We start from the raw sequence: 25,475 nt of genomic DNA, 5'->3' as shown, positions 1-25,475 counted from the left end.
GATTCGTTAACTAGTTTACCGGACAATTTCTCGTGGAATTGGACCCCAGAGAAGACCGACTCGCATCTCTAGAGTATTAGTGTTAGCGCGTCTCTCAACGATAATTGGCGATGAGCGCAAAATTGAAATCTCTTTCACTGTGCATGCGTGTATATGCAATTGCTTGTATAGTGTCGTCACACTCAAGTCTATTGGCAACAATGACATTGCAAACCCCAATATCAACTCTTGATGAGAAAATGAGGATGTTGTGTTTACGAATCTTCGCGACTCTAGAATGTGAGTGCATGACAAGCAAATATTCCGTGTCAGTGGTTAGTCTCGACTGCTGAAGAAAATTGCCAGACTTGATGGATTCAGGTTGCTCCGAACTGTGAGGTTTGATGTTGCATCTTTTGCTTTTTATCGACGTTTTAACCATCAGTTTTTTTAAAGCAACATTTTAAAGGTCTTAAGGCAAGATTGTTTTTTTTACCGTTTTTATTTTATTTTGAGTTTACATAGTTTCCCGCTTGTTCTGATGATCACTGCTTATTAAAAAGCCGCCAGGGGAATTTATCGGTCTAGTTAACAAACAACCACGTCGACGTGGGATCTTGTTAGTAAGTTCTTCACTTTCGCAGAATCAACATGATCCCATGTGAAAACCTGGCGAGGCAACTGTTGTCTGTCGCAAAAATAAACTGTTTCAAACACAACCCCTAAAAAGGAACAACACATTTATACTCGTACATCCCAGTCTGAAAAGAACCGCAACCCAAAACTGATTGGTGTGTGTGTGGAACGTGCTCTCACCTTGGCGGTCCTGTTTTGTGGAAGGTTGGGGTGTTATTGAAAAGATCTAAAAGGCCTACTTGGCTTGACGAATGGTTCTTTTCCGGAATTATATGGGCCTAGTTCCAAAAGTAAAATGTTTAAATATTTATTCTCAGAAACATAACCTTTATGAGGATGTCGAATTTTCATTAGACTAAGTGTGGTTGAATCATTCCTTGTTTCTTCTACAGTGCTAAGCAAGGGGAACTATGTATCATGTAGTTTCATGTCACATTATAGTATTATGTACATCTCTAAACAACCCATGACAAAACAAAGTCATACGATTTTTCATGTTTTCACCCCATAACGGGACCACACAACATTTTGTACATGCAGGTTGTTTGGATTTTTATTGCAATATGGAACAATAGGAATGAATCACCTATCCCAATCCAATGATATTTTAACTTGTATGATATTCTTGATATTGTTCCAATCTTATCGGCTACTGATACCTTTTTGTGACTGAGATAGACCTATGTGTGTGTACATCACGATTTAAATATTCAAGAGACAGTCGAGTCTCTGTAAAGTGATACGTATTGTGTTTCAAACCCATCAAGTAGCACGCAGTGTCACTAACAATAGTTAACAATTGAAAAGGTTTTCATATCACTGAAGAGATTGGGCAGCATTGGTCACACTTTCCTAACAAGAAGGGGATGCAGTGAGCTCGTTTTAATATAAAAAGTTGAAAACAAAAATTAAATGTAGAAATTATCCCAATCTTGGAGGCGGCTTCCGCTAGAACACGAAAACATATGATAGTATTAAATTTATAAAGGTGCGTGCGAGGCAACTTTCGAAAGTATGGAACATTACAAAACATGTAGGGTGAACTGCCAGACTTGTGCGCATATGTTTTTGTAAAAATGGTTCTCGTAAGGAAATGATTAACAGGCGATTTCTATTTCTTTTCTTTCTTTCTTGTCCTTTTCAAACAGAGATGTGTGATTGGATTAGTCCTTTACAATGTCAATTAAAATTTGAAATTAAAATAATCGCCCCACAGAAACAAACATGTTGATTTCCATCCCTCGGAACTTAAAATTTCAAGATTAATACTTCAAAACTCTTATCAGAACGTCATCTAATTGCCTAGTCTCCTAGCCTCCACCTCAAAGCTTCCGCTGTCCCGTCTCACTCCCTCCATATTTTCATTCAGTGAATTAAACAACAAACCCAAGTACACTCCCCTCGTGCCTTGCTTGACTTACGGATATTTGCGGTTATAAAAAAACTACGGCTAGCTGTTCCCTGTTTAGGCGCACGTCGTTGGGATTACTTGTTCTTCGAGCAAAGATTACAGAAAGTTGTGACATACATGACTCTTGATAAGACGAGATTTTCTCGCCTCTCGCGCTGTAGGCGAGATCCGAGTTACATTTACTCCCCATAGGGGTAACGTCAGCTAACGTGAAAGAAAACAAACTTGGAGTGTCTGCCGTTACGTTGTGAATCTGATTAAGAAGCTATAGCTATGTACGCGTCAATCTCACAATAGATGGATGGAAAAGACGGGACCACTGAAAGGGAACATAATAAAATTCTTCATGTCCAACCGAACAAACCTCCTTTGTTGTAAGTGTCCTCCATGGACAACTCAAGTTGTTTAACGTCTAATTATATATCGATTTGGAGCACCGAAATGGCCCTTTACAGTTAAACAGAAACCCACAATAGGAACAGGCCTACACAAGGGTGTAATCTCACCCATTGTGGTTAGACGAAGGTTTCGTGCGAAGTCCGAGGACAGCGGTAGTGGCTTGTTAGCTGCCGCCGGGGCAGCGAGTGGCGAAGCCGGGTTGCGATCAGGGACCTCGTTCAATGTCCCGTGTAAACTTAACAAGTCCTTTTGAAGACGTGTGGCATTGAGATTTTCGGTAATATACGAGTTTGATTGCTATTGGGTCATTTCAATGTCTCGAGGAACTTTTTCACAAAGTAATTTGTAAAAACTGTTGAACGCATTGACATGTTAGGATGCATTTGCAGAGTAAAAACTTTTTAGAACAACAAATTATTTCAAATTGTAAAATTTTGGTCAATCTCAAGAGATAGGCCTAACAGAGTAATATTCAAATATTTTGAATGCAAAGTTAGTGTATGATACATGAACTGTTTCATATGAGGCCTACTCGAGAAAACTATGGATGAACATTTCACAATTTCAAAACTAGTTGCATGAAGCCAGCTGTTATAACCATAATCAAAAATCACAAAATAATGGTGACATGTTTATAAAAAAGATGGTTTAACGACGAGGGTCTTGACAAGTGAACTACTTAAAAGAACAAATTACTACTTCAAACTCCCCTCCCTCTTACACCATCTTACAAACTTACTGTTTCCCGTTCATGGTTAACACGAAGGCTTATTCATAACAACTTATTTCAGACTTTATCTTGACAAAAGTAATATCAGATGATTTCCTTATTTTTTTACTGACAGCAAAGTTATTGAGCTGAGGTTACAGGCTGATTGGTATCACATGTACACCACGGACTTTACAATTAATTCGACTGGCTTTTTATGGGGGAGGGGTAACAAAACTTATAAAATAACCAAAGTATCAAGGTTTTAAATACAACTTTAGAAGACGACTTTAAAAAAACTCTTCATCTCGTGTGCGGAAATTGTATGTTTTGCTCTACAAAAACTGTCTGGAAAATGATGTTGTTAAAGGACACGTATTAGTGTTTGGTTTGTGTGGTTATCTTTTTAGTCAACTAATTCCGTACCTCCAATATAATTAAATATATACATATTGTACAATCAGCCTGTAATAAGTCACGTTTAATTGAAAAAAGAAGATATTTTCATTACTTTGAAATTATTTCAAACAATTCTCCTCCAAGAATGGAAAATTATTGAGTTTTCAGGTTGAATCATGTTTGGTGTCTTTAACTTTGGAGTTTTGTAAGAGGGTTAGAAGCTTTAATGGCCAGTTTGTTTTTTTCAACTGATAACAAATAACAATTTTCATGGGCAACCGTAAGAGGGCACCCCTATAGTTTTAACTACGGTGGTACGGTATGGCGGAGAAAGGAAAGTATACACTTGCCATACAACAATACATTTTTATACTATCTGTCTATAGTTCCTGTAAACATACACATCATTAGCACATAGTTACAATTCTATTTAAAAAAATTACACCCAAACATGAAACGCCACTACATTAGTATCTGTAATACCGCAAACAAAATTCACAATAACAGTTCTAATATCTCAACATAGTCGCGAACCATTTGACAAAGCATATATAAAGGACACTATATATCGATGTCCGCCATATTGTACCAGCAAGAGATTGTGTAGATCTAGCAATGGTACTTGATCGTATACGCAGTGGCAACGTCGACACGTAACTTTTTTTCGTCTCCTTTCCTCTGATATGATACAGTATATCTGCAATATCATCTGCTATTACACGTAAAATGTCCTTATCATACCTTATCTTAAAATCAGAAGAGATGATGCAAACACTGCAGTTTTTTTTCCTTCTTGTGAACAATGAAAGTCCAGGGAGAATGTCGTATGCCTTACGCCACTAACATTATTATTTGGTTATCTTATTCGAATTGTTACAAATTAACAAACACAGAAACTGTAAAGCGATTTGCGGAGTGTAAATTACAGAATATGCTTAACAAACAGAAGCGAACGCGAACTACTGGGGCTATATTTAGTTCTTGATGAACCATATTGTCCTTTCTCTTGATTTATATTTTATCAGTTTTATCTCTCGATTTGTCTCCGGTGTCTTTTTGTTCGGATAATGGTTTGCAAGAGTCGGGGTTATATACACAATGCTCTCTGGCGAGTTATGAATTTATGTGACCTCATATTAAATTGATGTGGAAAGTGTTTGAAACCCTCAATTCGCACACTTGGCTGAGAGAATGTAAGCCAGTGTAATGTGTTATATGGTCACAGTTTGTATCTTAAAACTTTATTAGTTTCGTTGTGCGATCAAATAAGCCATCAGAGCGTTGTTATTCATAAATAGTGGAAACTTAATTTATACAGATGTCTTATTGTATATTTAACATTATGTGCTAAAGAAACACAATTATGACACAAGGTATTTAAGCAAAGCCTTATACAGGCATGAGACATATCATCTTGTCAAATTACTGTATAGCTACTCTTTTTAATATAGAAACTACACTGACCTTCGTTTTGTTGAGTTTTGTGGAGATGTATTTAAGGTATGATAAATGACTGGTAATTATGAAAACAGCCATTGTTAAATAAATTGTATCCTCTGATCAATTGTCCTGCTAAATAATTCTGTCTGCATTTAGGCCATTAGCGAGAATATTGTTTCCGTGAACATTTCCACGAATGAATGGCACAAAATCGCTCACAACAAAACATCAACCGTTACTCACAATTTCAAAAAAATTAAAACCACAAAGACCTTACTTGAAAAAAATACTCGCGTGTGCGTGTTTGTTATATCTTGGGTGTGTTTGAGATAATTTATTCAGTTGTTTTAACTATACTCAACGCCAATCTTGCATCACCTTTAACTACTCGAAGGGTTGTACAAAGTTGCAGCGTGACGTAGTGGTAGCCATTTTGTTTTGTGTTTAGTATGGAAACAGTGCGTTCGTCGCCTAAACTCTATATACATTACAACTCGGCATGGCATTATTGGGCGTCTAATTACCAAGAAACAAATATATTCAAAGGATAGAACTTAATAACAAAAAAAGAAGAAGTCTGAACTTGCCTGTTTTGTCATCGAATCAATGAGTCGAACATACAAATCCTGCTCTGTCCGGACACCTGTATTTGAACAAATAATCACAGGAACATATTAGATTTTGGATCGGGGTTAAATTTCATAGAGGACTGGCATGGTAGGATGCAAATGTTAATATTGATGGCATATCTGAATCCATGGTCAGCACTCATGCATGGTCTTAGTGGAAATAATATCCAAATAGTGTGTCAGTGTATTGTGCGATTTTGGCATTTCTGTTTAAAATTATCTCCACTTTTCCGATTTATCAAGCTACCAAAATGATTTGAATTTTGTTTATACAACCGTGCTAACTGGTCGACTCTTAAAAATAATCGCCTTAAAATAAAGAGGGGTGCAAATGCACTCTGCGGATGTTCGCGATTCCTAATTTAATCGTGAAAAGAAAAGGATTACCATTTTTATGTTCACATTGTATCGCAGAAGAATTAGAAACTAATATCTGGAGATTTAGAATAATTAAACTTTGGTACAAGGTTGTTTTCCTTGGTCAATTTTTTTCATAATATTCGCATTTTCATGCTTGAGACCCTCTGATGGTAGTCTGATCTTCATAATCAGCCCTAATGCATCTCACAAAACACCAAGATATGATAACGCGGGGTCACTCAAGCGTAACGTAAATCCAATCTAGGTCCGGATTCCCTCGCACTTATTAAAATAAGCGTATACTGTATTATTCTCTTCTTATGTTGCCATGCTGTGTTAATTCTACGGCGAAGGGGTTTTTTTTTTCTTCTTCACCAGCGAGCGATTGAACATTGCGGCCGTGAACGGCCCGCGGCCCAACGGCCGTGCCGATTCGAGGTTTTACGGACGTGTATTTTCCGGGAGCGGTAAGGGTTTGCAAGTAAATTCGACAATTCTATCTTGAGAGGAGAGCTGTATGCTCGCAGTGTATACATGCGTGTTCATCTTCAAGTGCTTGGAATCTAGGTTGTATCAGTGTATTGAGCTAATCCTATTTTCGCGGAGATAGGGCCCATTCGCCTGCAAATTGAATAACAAGCTTGCCACAGCCCCCTCCTTATTGAATTGTCACAATGTGTGCTGGACGGGTTCGTCGCGAGAGGAAAATACTCGACTAGTGCGAAGTCAAACATTAGGGAATCCTTGATTTTGAATTTATTCCCCAACCGTTAGGGATCATAACATTGACTGTCAACTGTGTTACATGTCTGACACTGTTGTGACAAATATGGTGAACTAACACCAGATATAGGTTTATGTTACTGGTTATTTTAATAGACATGGCTTGAGTGTTTTTAACATAGCTCTTACGAGAGTAACAAACCACAATGGTACATGGGTAACGTATACAACTTGGTTAAATATAACAGGTTGGTTTTTGGTGAATTCAAATTTGATAACCTCTAAGTAAAATACCTAAAATTCACTCGTGACACCGGTAAAGATTTTGTGTTAAGTATTTATGAAATAGACTTTGCATAATATTTATAAATATCCGTAGACACTCTGACTACAGTTTGACACATGTTTGTTACAAAATCAAAATAATATGATAATTTTGATTAACATACCGTTATTGTAGAGCAGTTGTAATCTGTAGTGGATACCATTGTTTGTTTTTGTGCTATCCGGTTCCTAAGAGACAATAGGAAGAAGAACAGCAAAATGAGACTGCATTTAGACAACAGTTTACACATCACAAAATGTCTGTGAGGAATTAAATTAATTTTGGTGGGCTAATAGTTGCGTGTATGGTCGCCATGACAAATGCTATTAATAATAGTATTATCGACATAGCCGCTGGCCGGTCCCATCAGCTGGGAAATATTGGTGATTATAGAATGAAGGTCTACACACGCAGATAGAAAATAAAATGGCCGACTCGCAGTCCAGATGCGAGGAAGACCTTGGATTAGAACAGCTAAATTATTTTGATTAACAGGGGTTTTGGTGAAGTGTGTTAGCATAATCGCATGGAGCGGCTACGAGGGGCACATGTGGTGCAAATCCAACGGGAACAAAACGCCGTTTGAGCCGTCAACATTACAAGGGTCAACTCGCCAAATGGGGACTTTCTCCCCGAAACATAGAAATGGAAGTTAAAACATGGACTTACCCGTTCTTTTTCGATGAAATCCAGAAACTGTGTTCTCTCTATCTCCACTGGTTGCCCGGCGCGATCGTACAGTGCAATGACAAAATGGAAGAAGTTACTTTTGCGGAGATTACTTGGTGGTTGTTTCTCGAAATGAGCACGAGCCAGTCCGCATGAACTGTAGCAAAATGAAAACACACCAAGAAACAAATACTTTAGCTCTATAGTAAAGGTACACACAGACACGCGAGGGAGAGTGCGGAAGGGGAAATTACCGAGTATAAGTGACCTAAGTCGGGGGTCTTACCTCATTTGATCCCAAGGACTCTGCATAGAGCTGCCTGGGTAAATTTGTTTTCCCTTCGGTGTTCGGTTTGTGCTACTGCAGCACGGGATCATCGCGGCTAGCAGACGGGCAAGCACGCACGCACACACGGCGTACGGTAAGCCACGAATACTACGTGCTCATCAAAACGGCGTGCTACGGAGGGAATTGAGCAACTGAAGGGGAAAACTGACATCAAAATTGATTTTTCTCTTGACGGTTTGGATCCCATGAGTACCAAGAAAAAAACTTATCGTGAAGCTGAAATGAGTGAAAATGAGATGGGTGAACAAAAAATGTGGATGACCACTTTTTGCGCCAAGCGCCGCAGCAGAGGAACTTAGGGAGGTTTACCTGGACCCTTGCTCCACCATGGTCGGTTGCATCCAACTGCGTATGGATCCTACTTGAGCACTCCCGGAGGGCTCTTCTTTGAGGTTCGTCGTGCCTCTGGTGAGGGAATCTTGGATTCCAAACATGAACCACTTGGTGTTGTACCGAAGCCGAGCAGAAATGCTGCCAAGGAGCACCAGAGGTTTGGTCCGGCACTACAGCTGTATACTCAGTGGGTGTTACGAGGTGTAGCTCTGGTGGCTGGCACAGTGATAGACGGGGGGCAAGCAAGGGTGTACGAAAAGGAAGATGAACGGGGAAAACAATTGGTGGTTATGGGCGGACTAGTAGGTCAAGCCACGGTGGTGTGAGGGCGCGTGGCTCGTCTTCAACTCAGCTATCACTCCAGGGGTTGACTGACTCCGACACTTGACAGTACACGGAAGAGTTCACAGCGTGCGTGGGACACCTTGTGCTATCATCCGTCCGGCAAGTGGGGAATCGCTGTGGCAAGTGAGAAAGTAGCGCGATCGTGACGGGAAACTGGCACGTCTTACAAGCATCCCCTTGTCGGTAGCTCTGACCCGCACGAGCTAGTATACAGGTGCCAAATACTTGTGGTGAATTTGCTCCTCGAGTGGACGGGTGCTGCACCGTTGAACTTGTACCACCGTCGTCGATGTGTACACATAGACACTGACCGAGAAAATATATATTAATACAATGTTGATGATGATAGTACTACACGACCCAATGGATGAACAGCCAACAGTTAAGTAAAGTAAGCAGCTGAGTGTGTACTATATGACCACGCCAATGCTGGAACTCACGTGAGTAACAAACTAACGTGTTGTGTGTACACTGTCACTGAATTGTGTTCGAAGGGAGACCCAAACTCAGCAAAGCCAATCTGACTTCTGGTGGGGTTTCTACTCTCTCGGGGCTGCCTTTTGTTCCGATCAAGTGCTCGCAGTTGAGCGTACGCGCGGCATCCCCAAGGACTGGAGTCCCCCGCGGGCTGCCTGCTGCGATCCCACATGGGCCAGCCTCGGGAGCACACGACAGCGAATCAGCACTCTAAGCCACGCCTACTTCGGACCATATATGGCAAGACGGTATGCAAGGAATGCCCTCAGCGGCCAATGGGAGGCGTGAGCCTGCACTGCTTTTTCTGATCAGTTTCACTGGAAATATCATCAAGTGAAGGTGTTTTGGACTGGCCTCGGTAGTAGCCGTGTACATCGGTGGTTACGAGCGTGACGGACCCACAGTGATCGCCGGCACTTCACGCCCACTTTGCATAATTGAGCCGGTCTGAATAGTAAATAAACATTTGTTGATAAACAAACAAAATGTGACCGCGATTGGCAGTCTCAGTAACCGGGTGATGGCTCTGTAAAAAGTGAGGTCCATGCACTATTAAACCATGGTAATAAGGTGGAACACCAAACTTGGAGCCAAGAAAACAATTGAACACATGGGGGCCCGTGATTCCGATGGCTCGTTCACCTTACGAGGAAACTGGTTCCCTTTTTATCATAAAACAACATGGTTTTACCTTGTGCACGTTGAGGTAATGTGGAAAGCCACGAATGAAAATACCAGCATGGGGCTTCTGGCCACATAGAGCGCCATGTCATCCTACATGTCCACACTATTTAACTTAATGCATATCAATATTTCCCCACGTACATAAACCAGTGATTCCTTCCATCAAAGTGGGAAAAACCGTCACTGTAAGTAAACATTTCTTTTTCAATAACTGCCTCACATAAATAGTCGTCTTCCCCAAGTTAATGTGTTCACACATTCGTGTTAAACCATTTTTTAAATAAACCATTTTTTATTGCGACCATGATAGATGTAAACCAAGTGTGAACATTCAGTTATTGGTTTAGAAGTTGAGCTGTAAATAGTATGTATCCATGGTATCTCCTGTCAAATTATTTGATATTTTTCCAGCTGTGCAATTACCGTTCACTAAATCATCAACTTTCATTATATAAGTACTACCGGTCAGTATATCTGGCGCAAATGAAAAAAAAATGACATGAGTAACAATTTCACTTCAAATTATATCATCCTTGAAAAGGAAGAGGAAACAAATTCGCTCATCCTGTGTCTTTGTGCGGCATCTTAAGAACCTACCGTTTAAACGCGTTGGAAACTACAACACATGTGCCGTGCACTGTGGCTGCGACGTATTTCAATGCAAACTGATGCTAGCTTTGTTTTTATACATCTTCGAAAAGTTTAGGCTAAGTTAACATAACCGGTTTGAATGTATTGCTCTTACTCATAAAAACCATTGTATTTTCTTGTCTTTACGGCTCTGGAATTGTTTGATAATTACTCTAAATATTATATATTAGCAAAAAAAACTAACTTTGTAACAAGCAACGGAGAGCTGTTGATAAAACATTGCCAGGAGTGACTCTCTAAAGTAACGTAGTGAAATTAGGAAAGAGGTAATTTCCACTAAACTGTTTGAATCTGAGAAAGACTTGAAATTTGACAACAGTATTTTTTCTTTCATTATTTTCTTGCAACTTCGATGACCAATTAAGCAATTTTTTTTTAACAGATTTGTTATTTTATGCGTGTATTGTTATACACAAAGTGAGAAAATGGTCTTTGAAAATTACCAAAGGTGTCTAGTGCCTTTAAAACTTGACAAATTGAAACACTGCCCCCCCCCCCCCCCACCTTTGCTTTAAAGACACTGAACATTATTAGTTATTGTCAAGGACTAGTCTTCTCACTTGGTGTATCTCAACATATGCATAAAATAACAAACCTGTGCAAATTTGAGCTCAATAGGTCGTCGAAGTTGCAAGATAATAATGACAGAAAAAACCCTTGTCACACGAAGTTGTGTGCTTCCAGATGCTTGATTTCGAGACCTCAAAATCTAATTCTAAGGTCTCGAAATCAAATTCGTGGAAAAGTTCTTCTTTCTCGAAAACTACGTTTCTCACAATGTTTTATACCATTAACCTCTCCACACTTCTCGTTATCAAGTAAGTTTTTATGCTAATAAATATTTTGAGTAAAGGTGTAGTGTCTTTAAAGTATCTGAAGAGTCTGTACTCCAATAAAGTCTTCAGACATGTTTTACAATTCTCAAGCAATGCAGTACCCGCCGATCAATCAGTCTGTATAGTTTAAATCATGCCTCCTTCTAGAACTTCGGAAATAATTCTGAATGGATTTCCTTCCTCGAGGTATTATGACATAACTTTCAAAGGTATTGAACCTACATGTTTTTTCCTTTTTCTAAATTATTGTGATTATTTCAACCCATGGAGGTGAAGTTTTGAGTCAGAAAAAAAACCTAGACATTTCGTGATTTTTAGTGTGAGGGCGCTCTGGACTGACTCCCCTGAGCGTTATTCAATGCATCACTTTACATTCAATTCAAACACACATAAAGCTCGACATTAATGGTAGGTAACGGTTTTTAATTAATGCAAAGCCTTTAGGAGCATTATATTTCATGTTTTTATGTCCTGTACGTATTTTATTCAATGGAACAATGTCACAAAAACTGAATGTCTAGTTGTATCATTCATTTTTTACGACGTTTATTTCGGTAAAGTAACAACCCTGCAAATCGTCAAGTCTTAACCAACTACCAACATGCAACAACGATGGTCAAAAAAAAGGGACAATAACCTTTTACAACAAATCTTTTCTGACAAAACTCTGCCCATAAAAACACATTAACTTCCATTCCTCTATATAAACTGTTCACATACCTGTTTAAGTCACTGCCTGATATGACCCCGCAACCATCAAGTTTACAGTTGAACATAATATTTGGTGGACAAAGAGTAAAATTGTTCATCTGTCATCGGGAGTGTTTTACAATGAAAATGCCGCGTCCTTCTCAACATATGAGACTGCGATTGCCATTATGATTCAAACGCGTTGACAGGCAAGCGATGTGGTACTTATGCGGTATACTGTGGCCCTTGTGATGTTGGGGCCGTTGGTCTGTAGTCTGTACTAGTAGTTATGTGTCCAATGCCATGTACGGATAACTGCTTAGCGTGTATTAGGAGTGTACCTTTAAATCACACCCAAAAGCCCCTTTCACACGAGAGCAAATTAGCAAGGGTCCCTTGCTAAATTGTAGCATGGTTGTGAAATATTAGAAAATGTACCTCGTGTGAAAAGACAGCCACTGTCCAAGTCCCTTGGAAGTTCTTGTCAATCATTGTAACATTTTACAATCATGCTAAAACTAAGCAAGGGAGCTATGTTAAATTGCTGTCGTGTGAATAGCGCTAAAAGGTTACATTGAATGTTATCTTTAACATAATGCACACTAACTTCAAAATTATCAAACAAACTCAGGTTATTGGCTTTATTTATGTAAAGTTGGTACAAATCAACCTGAATTTAGTGCCGCTTGATGGGTTCCACCTTTGAATAAAAAGAATAGACCCAGTGTCAAAAGTACAAATATTTGAAAGTGTGATTTATTGATAGGCTTTTGCAAATGGCATAACATGGCAAAGTGGAAATTTGTTAACCGTTACAAACTGTTAAACCATCTTGATTTAAAGGTGTTAGAATGGGATTGTCATTGAATCCTTTTGCAGGACAGCTTATATTATAAGTTCCTGATATCTATTGATGTTAATGTTGTTTTAAATTACTCAATCGTTCGACGTTTCATTCAAAGGCCTTTAACTTCATGAAAAATAATCCCGAGACACAGTCCCCTGCTAAATTAATTTGAAACTTTTATAGAATTTCGAGAAAGACTCTGCTATAAATGGGCGAAACGTCAGGGCAGTAAATATTGTGTGCATGAACCTCAGGTCCTCTTGGTTTAATAACAGTTTGCAACAGCTGATTCTATTGTCTCAGTTTAGTGGAACAACAAGAGTGTTTGGACAACTTTTAAACATATTGCATGCTAATTATTCCAGTTCAAAAAACCATGAGCAATTTCTGACTTTTGAACACCTTTTCACGCGTCTTTACAAAGGTGGTTATTTCTCTGACTATATCTTTGTCTTCTCCGAAATCAAAGATGGCGCTGCTTTAAAAAGCCAGTCACGTATACGCTATCATAATTATGAGAGTGCTGATCGAGTATCCGTGAATAATATCCAGATAAAACTTTCTACAACTACTTGAAACTAGACACCGCTATTATTTCCGTTGTCATGTTCCATTGAATTCAAACCGTGGCCGTAAAATGTTTTAAGAACTATTTAAAGGCACCGGACACCTTCTGTAATTGTCAAAGACCAGTATTATCACTTGGTGTATCCCATCATACATACATACACAAGTCATATGCATACAATAACAAATCTCTGACAATTTTAACATAAGTAGTCATCGCAGTTGCAAGAAAGTAATGACAGAAAAAATTGCAGCACAAATTAATGGGTGCTTTCTGATGCATAATAAAATGCTTCAGACCTGAAGTCTTTTTTATTTGAGTGCGAAATATTACCTCTTTCTCACAATGTTTGCTACTGTCAATAGCTCTCCAATGCTCGTTACCAAGTAAGTTTTTATGCTAACAATTAATTTGGGTAATTACCAATAGTGTCCAGTGCCTTTAAAACGATTGGCGTAGTAAAAGCACGCATACCAATAAAATAAATTAAAGATAAATGAGAAAATATCATAAACTGAAATGAAGTGAATGATCGGTTTTAAACTTTTCCCCCATAGTTACCGCGCCGGGTGTCACCTTTTAAACTCTTCCAGATATATAGTATTTGACATCTTAATAATTATGTTCACTTTAGAAGTAAAATAAAACCATATCAAGTTCGGGTAGAAGTATTTCATGCCTCGATATTGTACCCCCAACCACTGCCCTCCTGACTCTACACCTGCTTGTAAAAATAATTTATTGATTAAGTTAGTATCGGCACCCACCAAACATTGCACTGGACCTGAACCATTTGAATCATCTCCCTTCAACCCAGTAACCTTTTAACACGCGGCTGGAAATTGAAGACAAATAAAACTCCATGAAACCGAATATGTTGAGTTGATGTTAACCCGTTCATGATACTGGAGCGGACTAACTTTATGTTAGTTGGTTTGAGTTGAAACATGTACCAGAGGCGACACTCAATCTTGCCCCCCCCCCCCCCTTAAACCAATTTAACCAAATCGGGGTTTGAAGGGCAAATTAGTCTGGGCCCTTGTTGGTAGACAATTGGTAATCTTGACTGCTTCTGTAGACAGGGAACGCGACATCCTCGTCAGATCCCCTATCGCAGCGATAGCCATCAAGGGACCAGACAGACTGCATCAACCAAGTATATAGTCAAACGATAGAATGAATGAGAAGAAAAGAAACATTGTAGATTTTCTCTTGAAAAAATGACTCAATTCCTTGAGTTTTTTGATACGCAGTTAATACAAGTGGGATTTAGGATCTGAGGCATTCCATGGTGAGATGTCAAAATATATTTGGTTTGCGGTAACACCATGTGCGTATCTATACTTGCCAGGTAGAGTTTGTTCTTATTTAGAGAACTATCTTTCTTTATTCTAGAGTAGATTTAAGTGGGCTAGTTAAAGAAAAAACACTTGAGTTCCTGACGTCTCGTTGTATTTGTGCACATTGTTCTTAAATGCATATAAAGAGTGGATTGTGTCTAATCAAGAGTCACTTAGGTTTAATAGTCTTTAGGAATTAGTCTAAGAGACAATTCCCAAACGATGCTTCAAAGAAAAAAAAGTGGAGCGCAAAGATTTGTTTGGTTTATGAGAGTACGTCTTCGGTTGCTATAAATATAATTCGATTTCAATAGTCATATCCGTTCGCTCTTTACAGATATTTCTATGTACGTGATCAAACGGAGTATGGATTTGGTTTACAATCAAATATTAAACCGCAATCCACTCACATCCATCACAGTTGACAAAAATACTTACTGTATTCTTCAAACTCATGTCATTTATAAATTTCTTCAATAAAATGACCTCATAGAACTGTGGTGGTTATGATAATACAAAAAAAAAGTATTTTTATCGGAAAATGAATTTGAATTATGGACTATATATTTTGCTAAATTTGGGGCTAGAGAACTGACCACCCTTTGAGGTGTTTCCATCTCGAATGATTAAAGCTGACTCGTTTAGGGGGAAGTGAAGAAAGACGGGGAGTGGGGGACAATCGATCCCTCGATTTTCAAATATTCAAAACACAAACCGCGTGATAATTTGAAGAGTGCTTTTTCGTGCAAAGTTTTCTATAAAATACAAAGAAGATATGCCTGAAAGGGCAGTTGTGTGCACAAACTTCGCCAGTCTACTTCAAACTCAGCTGCAATATGGCAAGCGGTGGAAATGGGGGAATCCCCACCCAGGTGTCGCCACTGCTTCTAAGACGTTGAAGTATACCCGCCCCTATGGTATCTCCTGGGTTGAAGATAAGGGCTGTCTGTGTATCCGTTTCAACCGAGGACATACAAAGGGGATCTGGGCAGAAAACCAATGGGGACGTCGCTAAAAACAAACCAAAGTCCAAGCAATAATAATGGAGAAGAAAAAGAAGTTCTCGATTTGCCGGATCGACAAAAATATGTCTTTCTTTCAATGTGCAAAGAACGCTTCAATACATGAAACGGTGTAGACTTATGTTATATTTTCGTTAAAACCTTTGCCCCATTTTAGTTTAAACTGGGTTTTTTTTGTTTGTTTTTTAATCCTTCCTGTAAAAATAAAATAATATAAGGGCTGCTCTTTATATACCTCAATATGCATAAGTAATGCAACTTTAGAAAGTATTAATCAGTTTTATGTGTTCAGAATTGCACTTATGTAAAAACAAGTTATCCATCTTTAAATCAATTAAACTATAGCTTTAAAAGCAGATGCACATATAGACATTGTTTTTCTTATTTATTACAAAATGTATTTGGGGCGTCAGAATTCAGTCCAACATCAATGAACGGAAAGTTCTGAACTTTAAGAGGGGGGAAACACTAATTGATGTGTTTGTTTTTTGTGTAATTCGTTTTCTAAATACTCCCTACATCTTAAAAACCTTTTTCCGATTGACCTGAATGTCTTATACAGGTGGCAATTAAAACTACAGATCGACTGAGGAAATTACCATGTGAGAATAAATTAGCAAAATTAACACAAATGAAGGTGCCTCTCAGTATTAAAAATTAAACAAACTACAATATGAACAGGAAAAACACAGAAATTACTTTTGATCCTATCAAAGGTGGACCAACATTTGTTGAAACTTAATAACATCAGTAACCGAAAGGAACAAATACCAATGTTTTGATGGAGTGAAAATTTTCATTGGTTTCACCAATGCACAAATAGGGATAGGGACATAAGGTACTGGAAGTCATGCTCGTAATGTCCCTTTTCTCTGTAGTTATTTTAAAATATATATATTTCACTAGTGCTGAACTTCACTGAAGGTCAACCCTATCCGATATTTAACCAAACACCTTAATTTGACATCTCCGACTTGTTACACTAAGACAAGACAAACCATGGACGCGTCTGAAACTTCTTCAAGGTGTCAAGTTGCGTGCGAAAGCCTGCTGACATATCGGAAATTACACTTGAATCCTTGTGCCCCAAGCACTACCGTACACTTTGCGAAGCTTTCGTCGGACGGGGTGGCCAGCCCGATATATCTGTCATTTTCACATGCAAGATTCAGTGCATTTTGGAATTATGCTTTAAAAATTACCACCCGAGAAATGTAAATGGTTCGGCTTTTTAGACTATTGGGTGTTTTTGTATGTATGCCCGAATCAATCTTGAGTTTTCAACAATATTTGGCATTTACAAGGCTGACACTGACGGGATACCAGTGTCTGGAATAATAAGCTCGCAGGTAAAGAACTAAACAAAAAAAGGTGTAGTTCATGAACGGTGTAATTGCCTCGGATGATTTTGCTATCCTGTACGAAATTAACACCATTTATAACGGAGAGCAACACATGCATGGGTCTAGTGGTAATAACCACAGCAGTTTCCATGCGGCAGAATATGGCTTCTCTGGTGATAGAGTCACGTTTAATTTTTTGATTTATCCTACCTAATTTATTTTTGTTGACCGTATTATGAGAGAGTATAATCATTAAGTCCATAGCCTAAAATACAAACAAAAAAATAGAATACGAAGTTTCTTTGCCCGCAACTGTTTTGTTGCGTCCCTTTGTTGTAAATAATGCTCACAAAAAGACACAACGCAGTTGGAATATGGTTCACAATAATTAGCAATATTTTCTTTCTGAAATTAACTGCATATTTTTGAAAAATTCGCGGACAGAAAATCAAATCAAAATCGCTTCCAAACTTTGTAAATTTGCTTTAAATTATGTTCACGATAGAGTTGGAAAGCGGTACATAATAAGCCCTATTCTTTCTCTCTGAAATGTTTTGCCGGTTTATGAAATATTCAGTAACGGACAGTGAATTAAATAAAATGCTTTAAATTTTCGTTTTACGAACAGCCTGCATGCTCTTCTACATTTCAGAATAGCACAACACAAGATTAAATCACAGTAGTTGTGGGGGACAGCGTTTCCAACAGCGACTCGATCTGTCCTCATTTCCCGGGACACATAACCATTACATTGGCAAATAAATTGAAGTCCACGGTGGCGGTTCGTCATTTTGACGCGCTGCACAGCCAGATACTGGGCATATTATTTCCTCTCCAAATTGGTTTGTGTTCTCTTGCATTTGGCGCATTAACGCCACTTCTGTGTAATCATCCATCACCAAGTTCGGTTTCAGAATAATGCTCAGCTATTATGTACTGTTTTCTTTCCATTTGTCGTTGTTTTCAACGTCCCTGTATAGTAAATAAAGGTTGATTTTGGGGGGGTCTTGCCATACTGGCATCGCGACTACACACAGACACGATGGGCCCTGTTACCAAGAGAGAATGCACAAGGTGGAAATTGCGCGCCATATGGCCAGCGTTGGGTCCCCGGCTCGCGGACTGCGCCAGGCGTAGAGTCAGTCGGCCAAGTCACAAGTGATAATTGATGGCGATCAGTTCTAGTGAAAAGAAACGGCATGATTGCATTATGCCACGTTTGTTATTACCGTCGCGTGTCACTGAGTTCTATCCTATGAGCATCCTGACTAAACATAACCCTCAATATGCTGGGATTGAGTGAAAATCGTGTATATATTTTCCCAGCATAGGACCATCCCATCTAGCATCATCGGCATTTCAGATATCTACCTAATATAAATTTGCCGATTTTTTTTTTGTATGGTTACCGGACAACCTCAACCCCCTCACCCGTGCACTTGAGCCGATTCTCCCACCAAAGTCACCCACTGGGAACAACACAATCCTGGGTAACACTCGGGTGATTACCGCGCCATAAAGTGATTCTTCAGAACGGTAATCCGCAAGGTGGGGGAGGAGCAATGCGGCTTGCCCCATGAACAGTCGTTCGCGAAAGCACTTGAAAATTTAAAGTGCAATTTCAAGCAAGGTTGATTTGTTATCTTATGTCAATTAAGGGAGGCACGTCGGGGTTTTTCTTTTGGACAACAGTCTTTTCTGAGTCCACATGGTTCGTGTGTAATTTATATTCGGAGCACAACACCCTCTTTGTGTACCAGCCATGCCCCTTAAATCTTGCATAACGATAAATAAGCTCTAAATCGACAGATTGACAACAAATGGGTTCGCAAAACAATTAACTTTCAATTATTAAAAAATGCAAATTTTTTGCCTAATTGAAAATGTTGTTCATGCGAGAATGTTGGACATCATTTTGGAGCAAACTGTATGTGCTGTGTCTCATGAATTGGGGCTAAGAGCTACCGGTGTTTTCCGTTGTATTTCGGTTGTTCGTTCAAACCATCTTTCTGCCTGTATAAATTGTACGGTTTCTATTGATAGTATTTTACAATGGAGTCCATAGGAAATTAACAGCAATGTTGTGATGTTTAGCCATAAGTAGTCAGTCGTCACGCTCGCTTGACTTTGACAGAACAACAATAATGTCTTCTCCGTTATGTTTTTATTTTTCAAGTATGCCTGCCCATTATGCCTAACCAATCAATCTGACTGAGTACTTGAAGACAACTAAAAGATACCCACAAATCTCGAGGTTAAGTGTTCAGTAGCCTGTCCAACACTTCCTCACCCTCTTGAGTCTACACGTCCTAACCGAAAGATAAAAGGTTTAATGGGCGGCCACGCCCCGGTCCATGCGCCCGGTATCCCCGCCACCTTGTACCCTCTCGTGAGCTCTAGCAACTTCAGCAGTGCAAGCTCCCCCCTGGTGAACAAAAGTGTTTGCTTTTAACGCTGTTAAGTGCTGGCGATTATCATATGTATACAAGATGTGGGCAAGGACCTTTAGGGATATAACGTCAAATCGGAGGGGAGGCTTGAGCTATGGTTCTGGCTCTGGTAATAAAACAAAAAATGATTCCAATGAAACGGCTTCTGAAGAATGTGACGATTATGAAGGTGGTTCACGGGATGATTTTGTTCGGGGAATACATTACAAGATACTGTCCATTTTGCTGGATGAGCTGTGTGGGATATATTAAAAAGTGATTTTTGGAACATCCGTTCATTTTAAGCTCTGCGTAAAAAATAATAAGTATACAAACTTATGTTTATAATATTGAATAAGACAACAGTCACCCATCGCCTTCAGGCTAATGTTGACATTGCGTTGTTGACCATTTCAGACTCAAACAAGCAAATATTTATGCAAAATTGAGAAACACTTATAAATCCCACCCATAGCAACACAAGTATACAGTAGCCTATGCCTATAACATAAACTTTCTATCACATCACAACACTAAGTCGCCGGTGTGCCTTTTGGTGTGTCAAGTTTGAAAGTTAGTTCACATGTGCTTAATTGTAACGAAGATAAACTGGGAAAGCATCAATATACAAAATGATTGAATATATTTTAAATAAACCTGTTTGTATTTGTTATTATTAGGAATCAATGCAGACCTGGACTGCATTCAAACTTGTCTGGAATTTATGTACGGTGTAAACTAGGCTGTGTGATTAATAAATAAAAGACAGAAAGAAAGAAAAACCTGCTCTGGTTTGAAATTGTCATATTAGGTGAGAGTGATGTTGAATCGGCAATAAAAAAAAAGGTTTTGTCTGGCCGGACCATTTGGGGCATCTGGTGCCGGAAATTCGTAACGAGTTGACGGGTGTGATCACTAGCCGTGTCCCGCTAAAAAAGGGAGACTGGAAGGTCGAGTTTTCTTTTTCTAGAATATCCGCACATTTGTCAGAAATCCTTGAAAAGAATCAAATTGTATATCATTTCCATAATTGCGGATTTTGGGAGCTCACCGGTTGTCTTTTATCTGTTTTTTTTTAAATGTATGTTTTTTTCCCTTCACTTTCCAAACCCAGGATATGAGGGTCTATAGTTTGTTCGTAGTCGAATACCAATACCTGAAGACAGCAGCTAAATTGCTGCCCGCCGTGTCTTTGTTACATGCCCAGTGCCTTTAGAAGATGACCTAGCGAGTTTATAATGCACACGGCACGGCGGTACGGCGAGAGTACCGCCGCCGGCGCTGTGGCCCATCTGTCGGTTAAACCCGGCCCGATCTGCGTGGTGCTAAAAATGAGTCTCTCGTACTAAGTTCCTATATGTCATGACGGGACGGGGTTCATGGAAGCCTCAAATAAAATCGCGAAAGGATAAGGGAGAGGAAAAAACAATATCATTGAAATAAGAGTTGTGATTTTAATTTTGGGATAGGCCTATAGCTTTATCCGTCACACATCGCTCCGGTTTACATTGAATTAATTAACAACACTTTTACAACGGTAAAATCCTGATTTCAAAATTGATAAGTACATTATCACCAATCTGGAAGTACATTCGTTTATTTATTTATTTATTTATTTATTTATTTGTTTCCGTGTTTTTTTTTTCAAGATGTTTATACAGGATACAAGTGCGATACTTTCACGAGAACTAAATCGAAACCTATTTTTATAACCTATGTTTTAAATCGCCATGCATGCCCTTCTGTGTTCAGGCCGACATCCCGTTTTTACTATGCCGCATGTTACAAAAAAATGTTTATTATATTCCTTTTCGCGGAATAGAAACCAGAATACAAAAATCATGTTATGCCCACCCCGTAAGTTTATGTTCCCGGGAACTGAACTGGAGATCTTGAATTGAGTCAATGGAAGGATTAAGACGTAAGTCCATTTTCTTGACAAAGAAGACTGTCAGGCTCTGGGTGTACAAATCATTAATAATCTGAATATTATAACAAACAAGGTTGTAAAATAAGCAAATTATACTTATAGGACTTCTTTTAAAATTTTAGAAGATATTTTGATTTGTTCCATTACACCTGTTTCATTCTCCATACTTGTTGTTTTATCTCCCCCAATACACAAAGACAACCAACAGGGATAGACATGTATTCATTTAAACGTTAACACCACAGGTTTCCACAGACACGATTTACAATCGTACCAACCATCAGGGACGTCAGGACATCTATATAGCATTCCAACGTGAACAGATAATTAAGACTATTTTGCAAGCGATATCAGTATATTCCACACCATTATCTCCCCGTTAATTGGGTGACCAAGACGCACACGCTGCCACTCACAAAACGCCTTGGTAATTAGGCCCATTCGGTTTACGTAATAGCCACATGGGATACCATTTGATACGGCACACGTGGAATAGAAACGGTCTCCAATTGTCCATAACAGATTGCTCCGCGACAGTCCACAACTTGTAAGAATTTTTTTACCTCATTAAAACGCAAATTATCCAGTCAGGAATCAAAAACTTGTTGTCGGCGACTGTCTAGCTATAGCGTGCTTGCTTTTTGTTTGATTTTTAATGACAAAAAAAGAGTGAGATTAGACTGAAGCAGAAACTAATGATCTGTTTTTAGCCAAATTTAGAATAATTAGTTGCAACAAGTAGCAAGGTTTTTCAAGAATTGATTGGGATCTATAGAGAAGACAACTGGCAGCGAAATAATACGTGTATCACAGCGATTGGCGACGTTCGCTCCACTCTAAGATTTGTTGATAGCGTAATTGTCGAAGTATTTTGATTGTATTGAATTTACCTGTAGGCCTTTGACAAATCTCAAGTCGCCCAAAACACACACGCGTTTGGAATCTTTGTAATTATATCTGGCCATATGTACGTCTTTCGTGACGGCAGTGTTGTTACGTGCACTCATATTTGCTCAATGTATAGTTTGTACTTGGTTCACAGTTTTACTTCTAGTACTTAAAAAGACAATATCCATACACTGTGCCCCAGTGACTGTTTCTATGCTGAACACAACAGTGGGGGAACGAGAAGTGGTAGAAACCAAGGGGTTTTAGTCTTGTAGACGTCTTATCAAGAAGTGAGGCTTAGACCATATACCAATGGTCCTTGCTGTATATAAACGGTTTGAGTGTGTGATTGCTGCAGACCGCTATATTGGCAAAGTCATCCTCAGGTATCATTGTTCTCTGTACATTTAATCAAATTGTTCATGTTACATCATAGAAAAATAACCTATGCTCATGACTGCTACCTTGGGGCAAGGTTCCGAAATGATATTCTTGATACCTGAGTTCAGAAGCGATGGTTATATTTCGGCGATAATCACAGAGTGAAGTGATCAAAACACGCAGTGATACCAAATCACTCATTGCCGACTTCTGTCGCTGCCGACCCGGGTATGAGACAGCATCGTTAGTGAAGACGGTCCATGGTTACATAAAGACACCAAGAAAGAAAATAAGAAAAGAGGAGAGAGGGAGAGAAAAAAGATTGCGGTGCGAGTAATTTTGGCGGTTTATTTGATCATTCCTTCTAATCCCAAGACGAGAAACCAACACTGATGGGATTTTTCGCACATTCTTAAAGGTGCATTCGAACGACCATTATTCTTTCTTAAACCCATGCTGTCCCGATCCATGCTGTCCCTGCAGGCATGCCTGTCGATTGACGTTGACAAATGACGTCATATCTCATTACTTACACTATAAAACCACTGTTATAATTGCAAATATGAACATAGGATGTATTGTTAATAGGAATCCACTCGGCCTTTGCAGAAAAGTTTCAAGTGGCGAGTGCTCCTTTAAGCCCGGCTGGTGTGATTTATCCATCAGCACGTAATATGCTAAAGCGAGTTTTAATTTCCCCATGGTAGCTGTTGGAACTCTTGCCGATGAGTTGTAAGGCGGTAATCTCAAAGCCGAAAATTAAACTTAAAAAGCTGATCACAATTATGTACACCTTCATCCAAAAGTCTTTGCAAAAAAAAATCGAAAACAAAATTTCTTCCAATTGTGTGAAATCGCATTAGGAATTCTTAATAACCTTAATTATTTTTATTGTCCTTATTGTTCTACTAATCTTTTTGTTATCGTCGTTTGCTTCTGTTGGTGTGTTTGAAGTTTATTGTGTTTTTGAGAAAGCATTTCGACAAACCGCTTCTTTAGTTGTTCTTCTCTATGACCCAAATCAAATCATCTTAAACGGAAAATAATAAGATTGGTCAAATGTGAGTAACATGGCTGTCTCTTGGCGAACTTATCAATTTTAAACATACATGTATAAATATAAGCCTATTAAGACAATAACATAGGGCCTACTTATAAAACCACGCTGAATGGCAGCGTCTCAAATTGTTTCTCTAGGATTAGTTTTTTATTTGTTTTTTTATTTGTTGATGTTTTTCAACTCAAATTGATAAAAGGTAAATGATGATCACTGTGTCAAAAAGAATGAAACTGGCCGTGTGTAATGCAAACAACGATCACTTATACATAGAGCTCAGTAGGCCCTATTTCCGATGTAAACTTTCCGGGCCTGGTGTTATTTCATCATCCGCCAAAAATGTGATATATCAGTTTTGGGGATACATTCGTCATCATGCATTACGCTCCATAACAAGAAGTAAATTCAGTCTATTCAGTTAAAGAGACTGAGACTTTGGCAGATATTATTGTTCTGGTGTTTGTCTAGAAAATAAAAGCATTAACAAGTTTACCTTGAAAACCAATTCGGTAATGACCTTTTTTATCACATTTACAACCTGTGGTATGTACAAAACGTGATTTTATTGATATAGCATGGAAACCTCGCATCCTATGAAGAAATCTAAATCATTCATACAAGGCCGGCGGTACAAATTGATTTAAAACATTAAAAATTGTGTCCTTCGTTCGAACAAATCATCACATATCCTTCAAGGAAATCTTCTAATAATAAGTTTCTCGGATCGCGCGGGGCATGGACAACTCTGACCCCTGCAAATAGAGAAGCGAGACAGAGGAGCGATACAACAGAGACCAGAGTCCCCGGGCAAGTTGGGTTCGATCACCCGTACACACACCACGGCTAGAAAGCAATCACTCGCCATTCACCAACAGTCAATATTACTACGTGAAGCAGAGTCCACCAAGCTAGTTTTTGACTGCTGTGACTCCGACCCCTAATAGCCCACGACACGGTCCGTTCTCCCCGCAACATTTCTCTGTCTTTGCTGCTTTCCCTTTCCCCTCTCACTCCTCAGTCGCTGCGGGCAAAATCAACCAGCTGTTCCCTTTTTTTAAACCGCCTTTTCTAGCCTATAAGCCATGAGTTTCCCCCGGAATCATACCCACCCACTCCCCGGCTCCCGACCGAGCGATACGGCAAGTCGCAAGCCGGCCGTGTGCCGTTGTTGCCCGGTCGCTCCATCATTTAACTTCAAAGTCTCCGTATACACATCTCCATGATGACTGGAGATATGTAGGAAACACGCCCGATTTAACCCCAGCCCTCCAACGGGGGAGGGAGGATGCTGAACTCGAGTATGTTTATTATAGTGTCGCGATGGGCCATGACTGGCTTGGCTACGGATGTGTGCTTTGCAAAGGAGGGGTGACCATGAAGAAGTTTCAACACTTCATCCAGTAACGTAGGAGGAGGAGGAGGATGCGGAGACTGCCTTGAGGAACAAGCCAAGATGAAGCCTATAGATATTTTCTTTTTATAAATCATTGTGGATGGGACCTGATGGAAACAAAAACAATCTATGCCTATACTTGTCCGTATTTCTCTGCCCAGGGTGTTCTTTCGATTGTTTGTATAAAATGTAATGTAATTGATAAATAAAATAAAGCCATTTTCATTATGACT

General features: G+C 39.1%; 1 protein-coding gene across 2 annotated transcripts in view; it reads right to left on the bottom strand.

The window, feature by feature from the left end:
• The window catches only part of LOC139940492 (transcription factor COE3-like), a 109,941-nt gene extending 100,179 nt beyond the window's left edge, over window positions 1–9,762 (bottom strand). The window contains exons 1-4 of one of the 2 annotated variants that reach the window (XM_071936776.1): window positions 8,338–9,762; window positions 7,680–7,836; window positions 7,135–7,198; window positions 5,561–5,616 (exon numbers count right to left, since the gene is read on the bottom strand). In XM_071936776.1, coding sequence (XP_071792877.1) covers window positions 5,561–5,616; window positions 7,135–7,198; window positions 7,680–7,836; window positions 8,338–8,462 — 402 coding nt within the window. In that variant the 5' untranslated portion in view covers window positions 8,463–9,762. The remainder of the gene's footprint in view (window positions 1–5,560; window positions 5,617–7,134; window positions 7,199–7,679; window positions 7,837–8,337) is intronic. The other variant, XM_071936777.1, reaches the window with a different exon arrangement.
• Between the last annotated feature and the right edge of the window lie 15,713 nt (window positions 9,763–25,475).

This window comes from Asterias amurensis, chromosome 8, assembly GCF_032118995.1.
Source record: "Asterias amurensis chromosome 8, ASM3211899v1".
Taxonomy (NCBI): domain Eukaryota; kingdom Metazoa; phylum Echinodermata; class Asteroidea; order Forcipulatida; family Asteriidae; genus Asterias; species Asterias amurensis.
The sequence above is the reverse complement of the archived record's forward strand: the minus strand, read 5'-3'. Positions and strand labels throughout refer to the sequence as shown.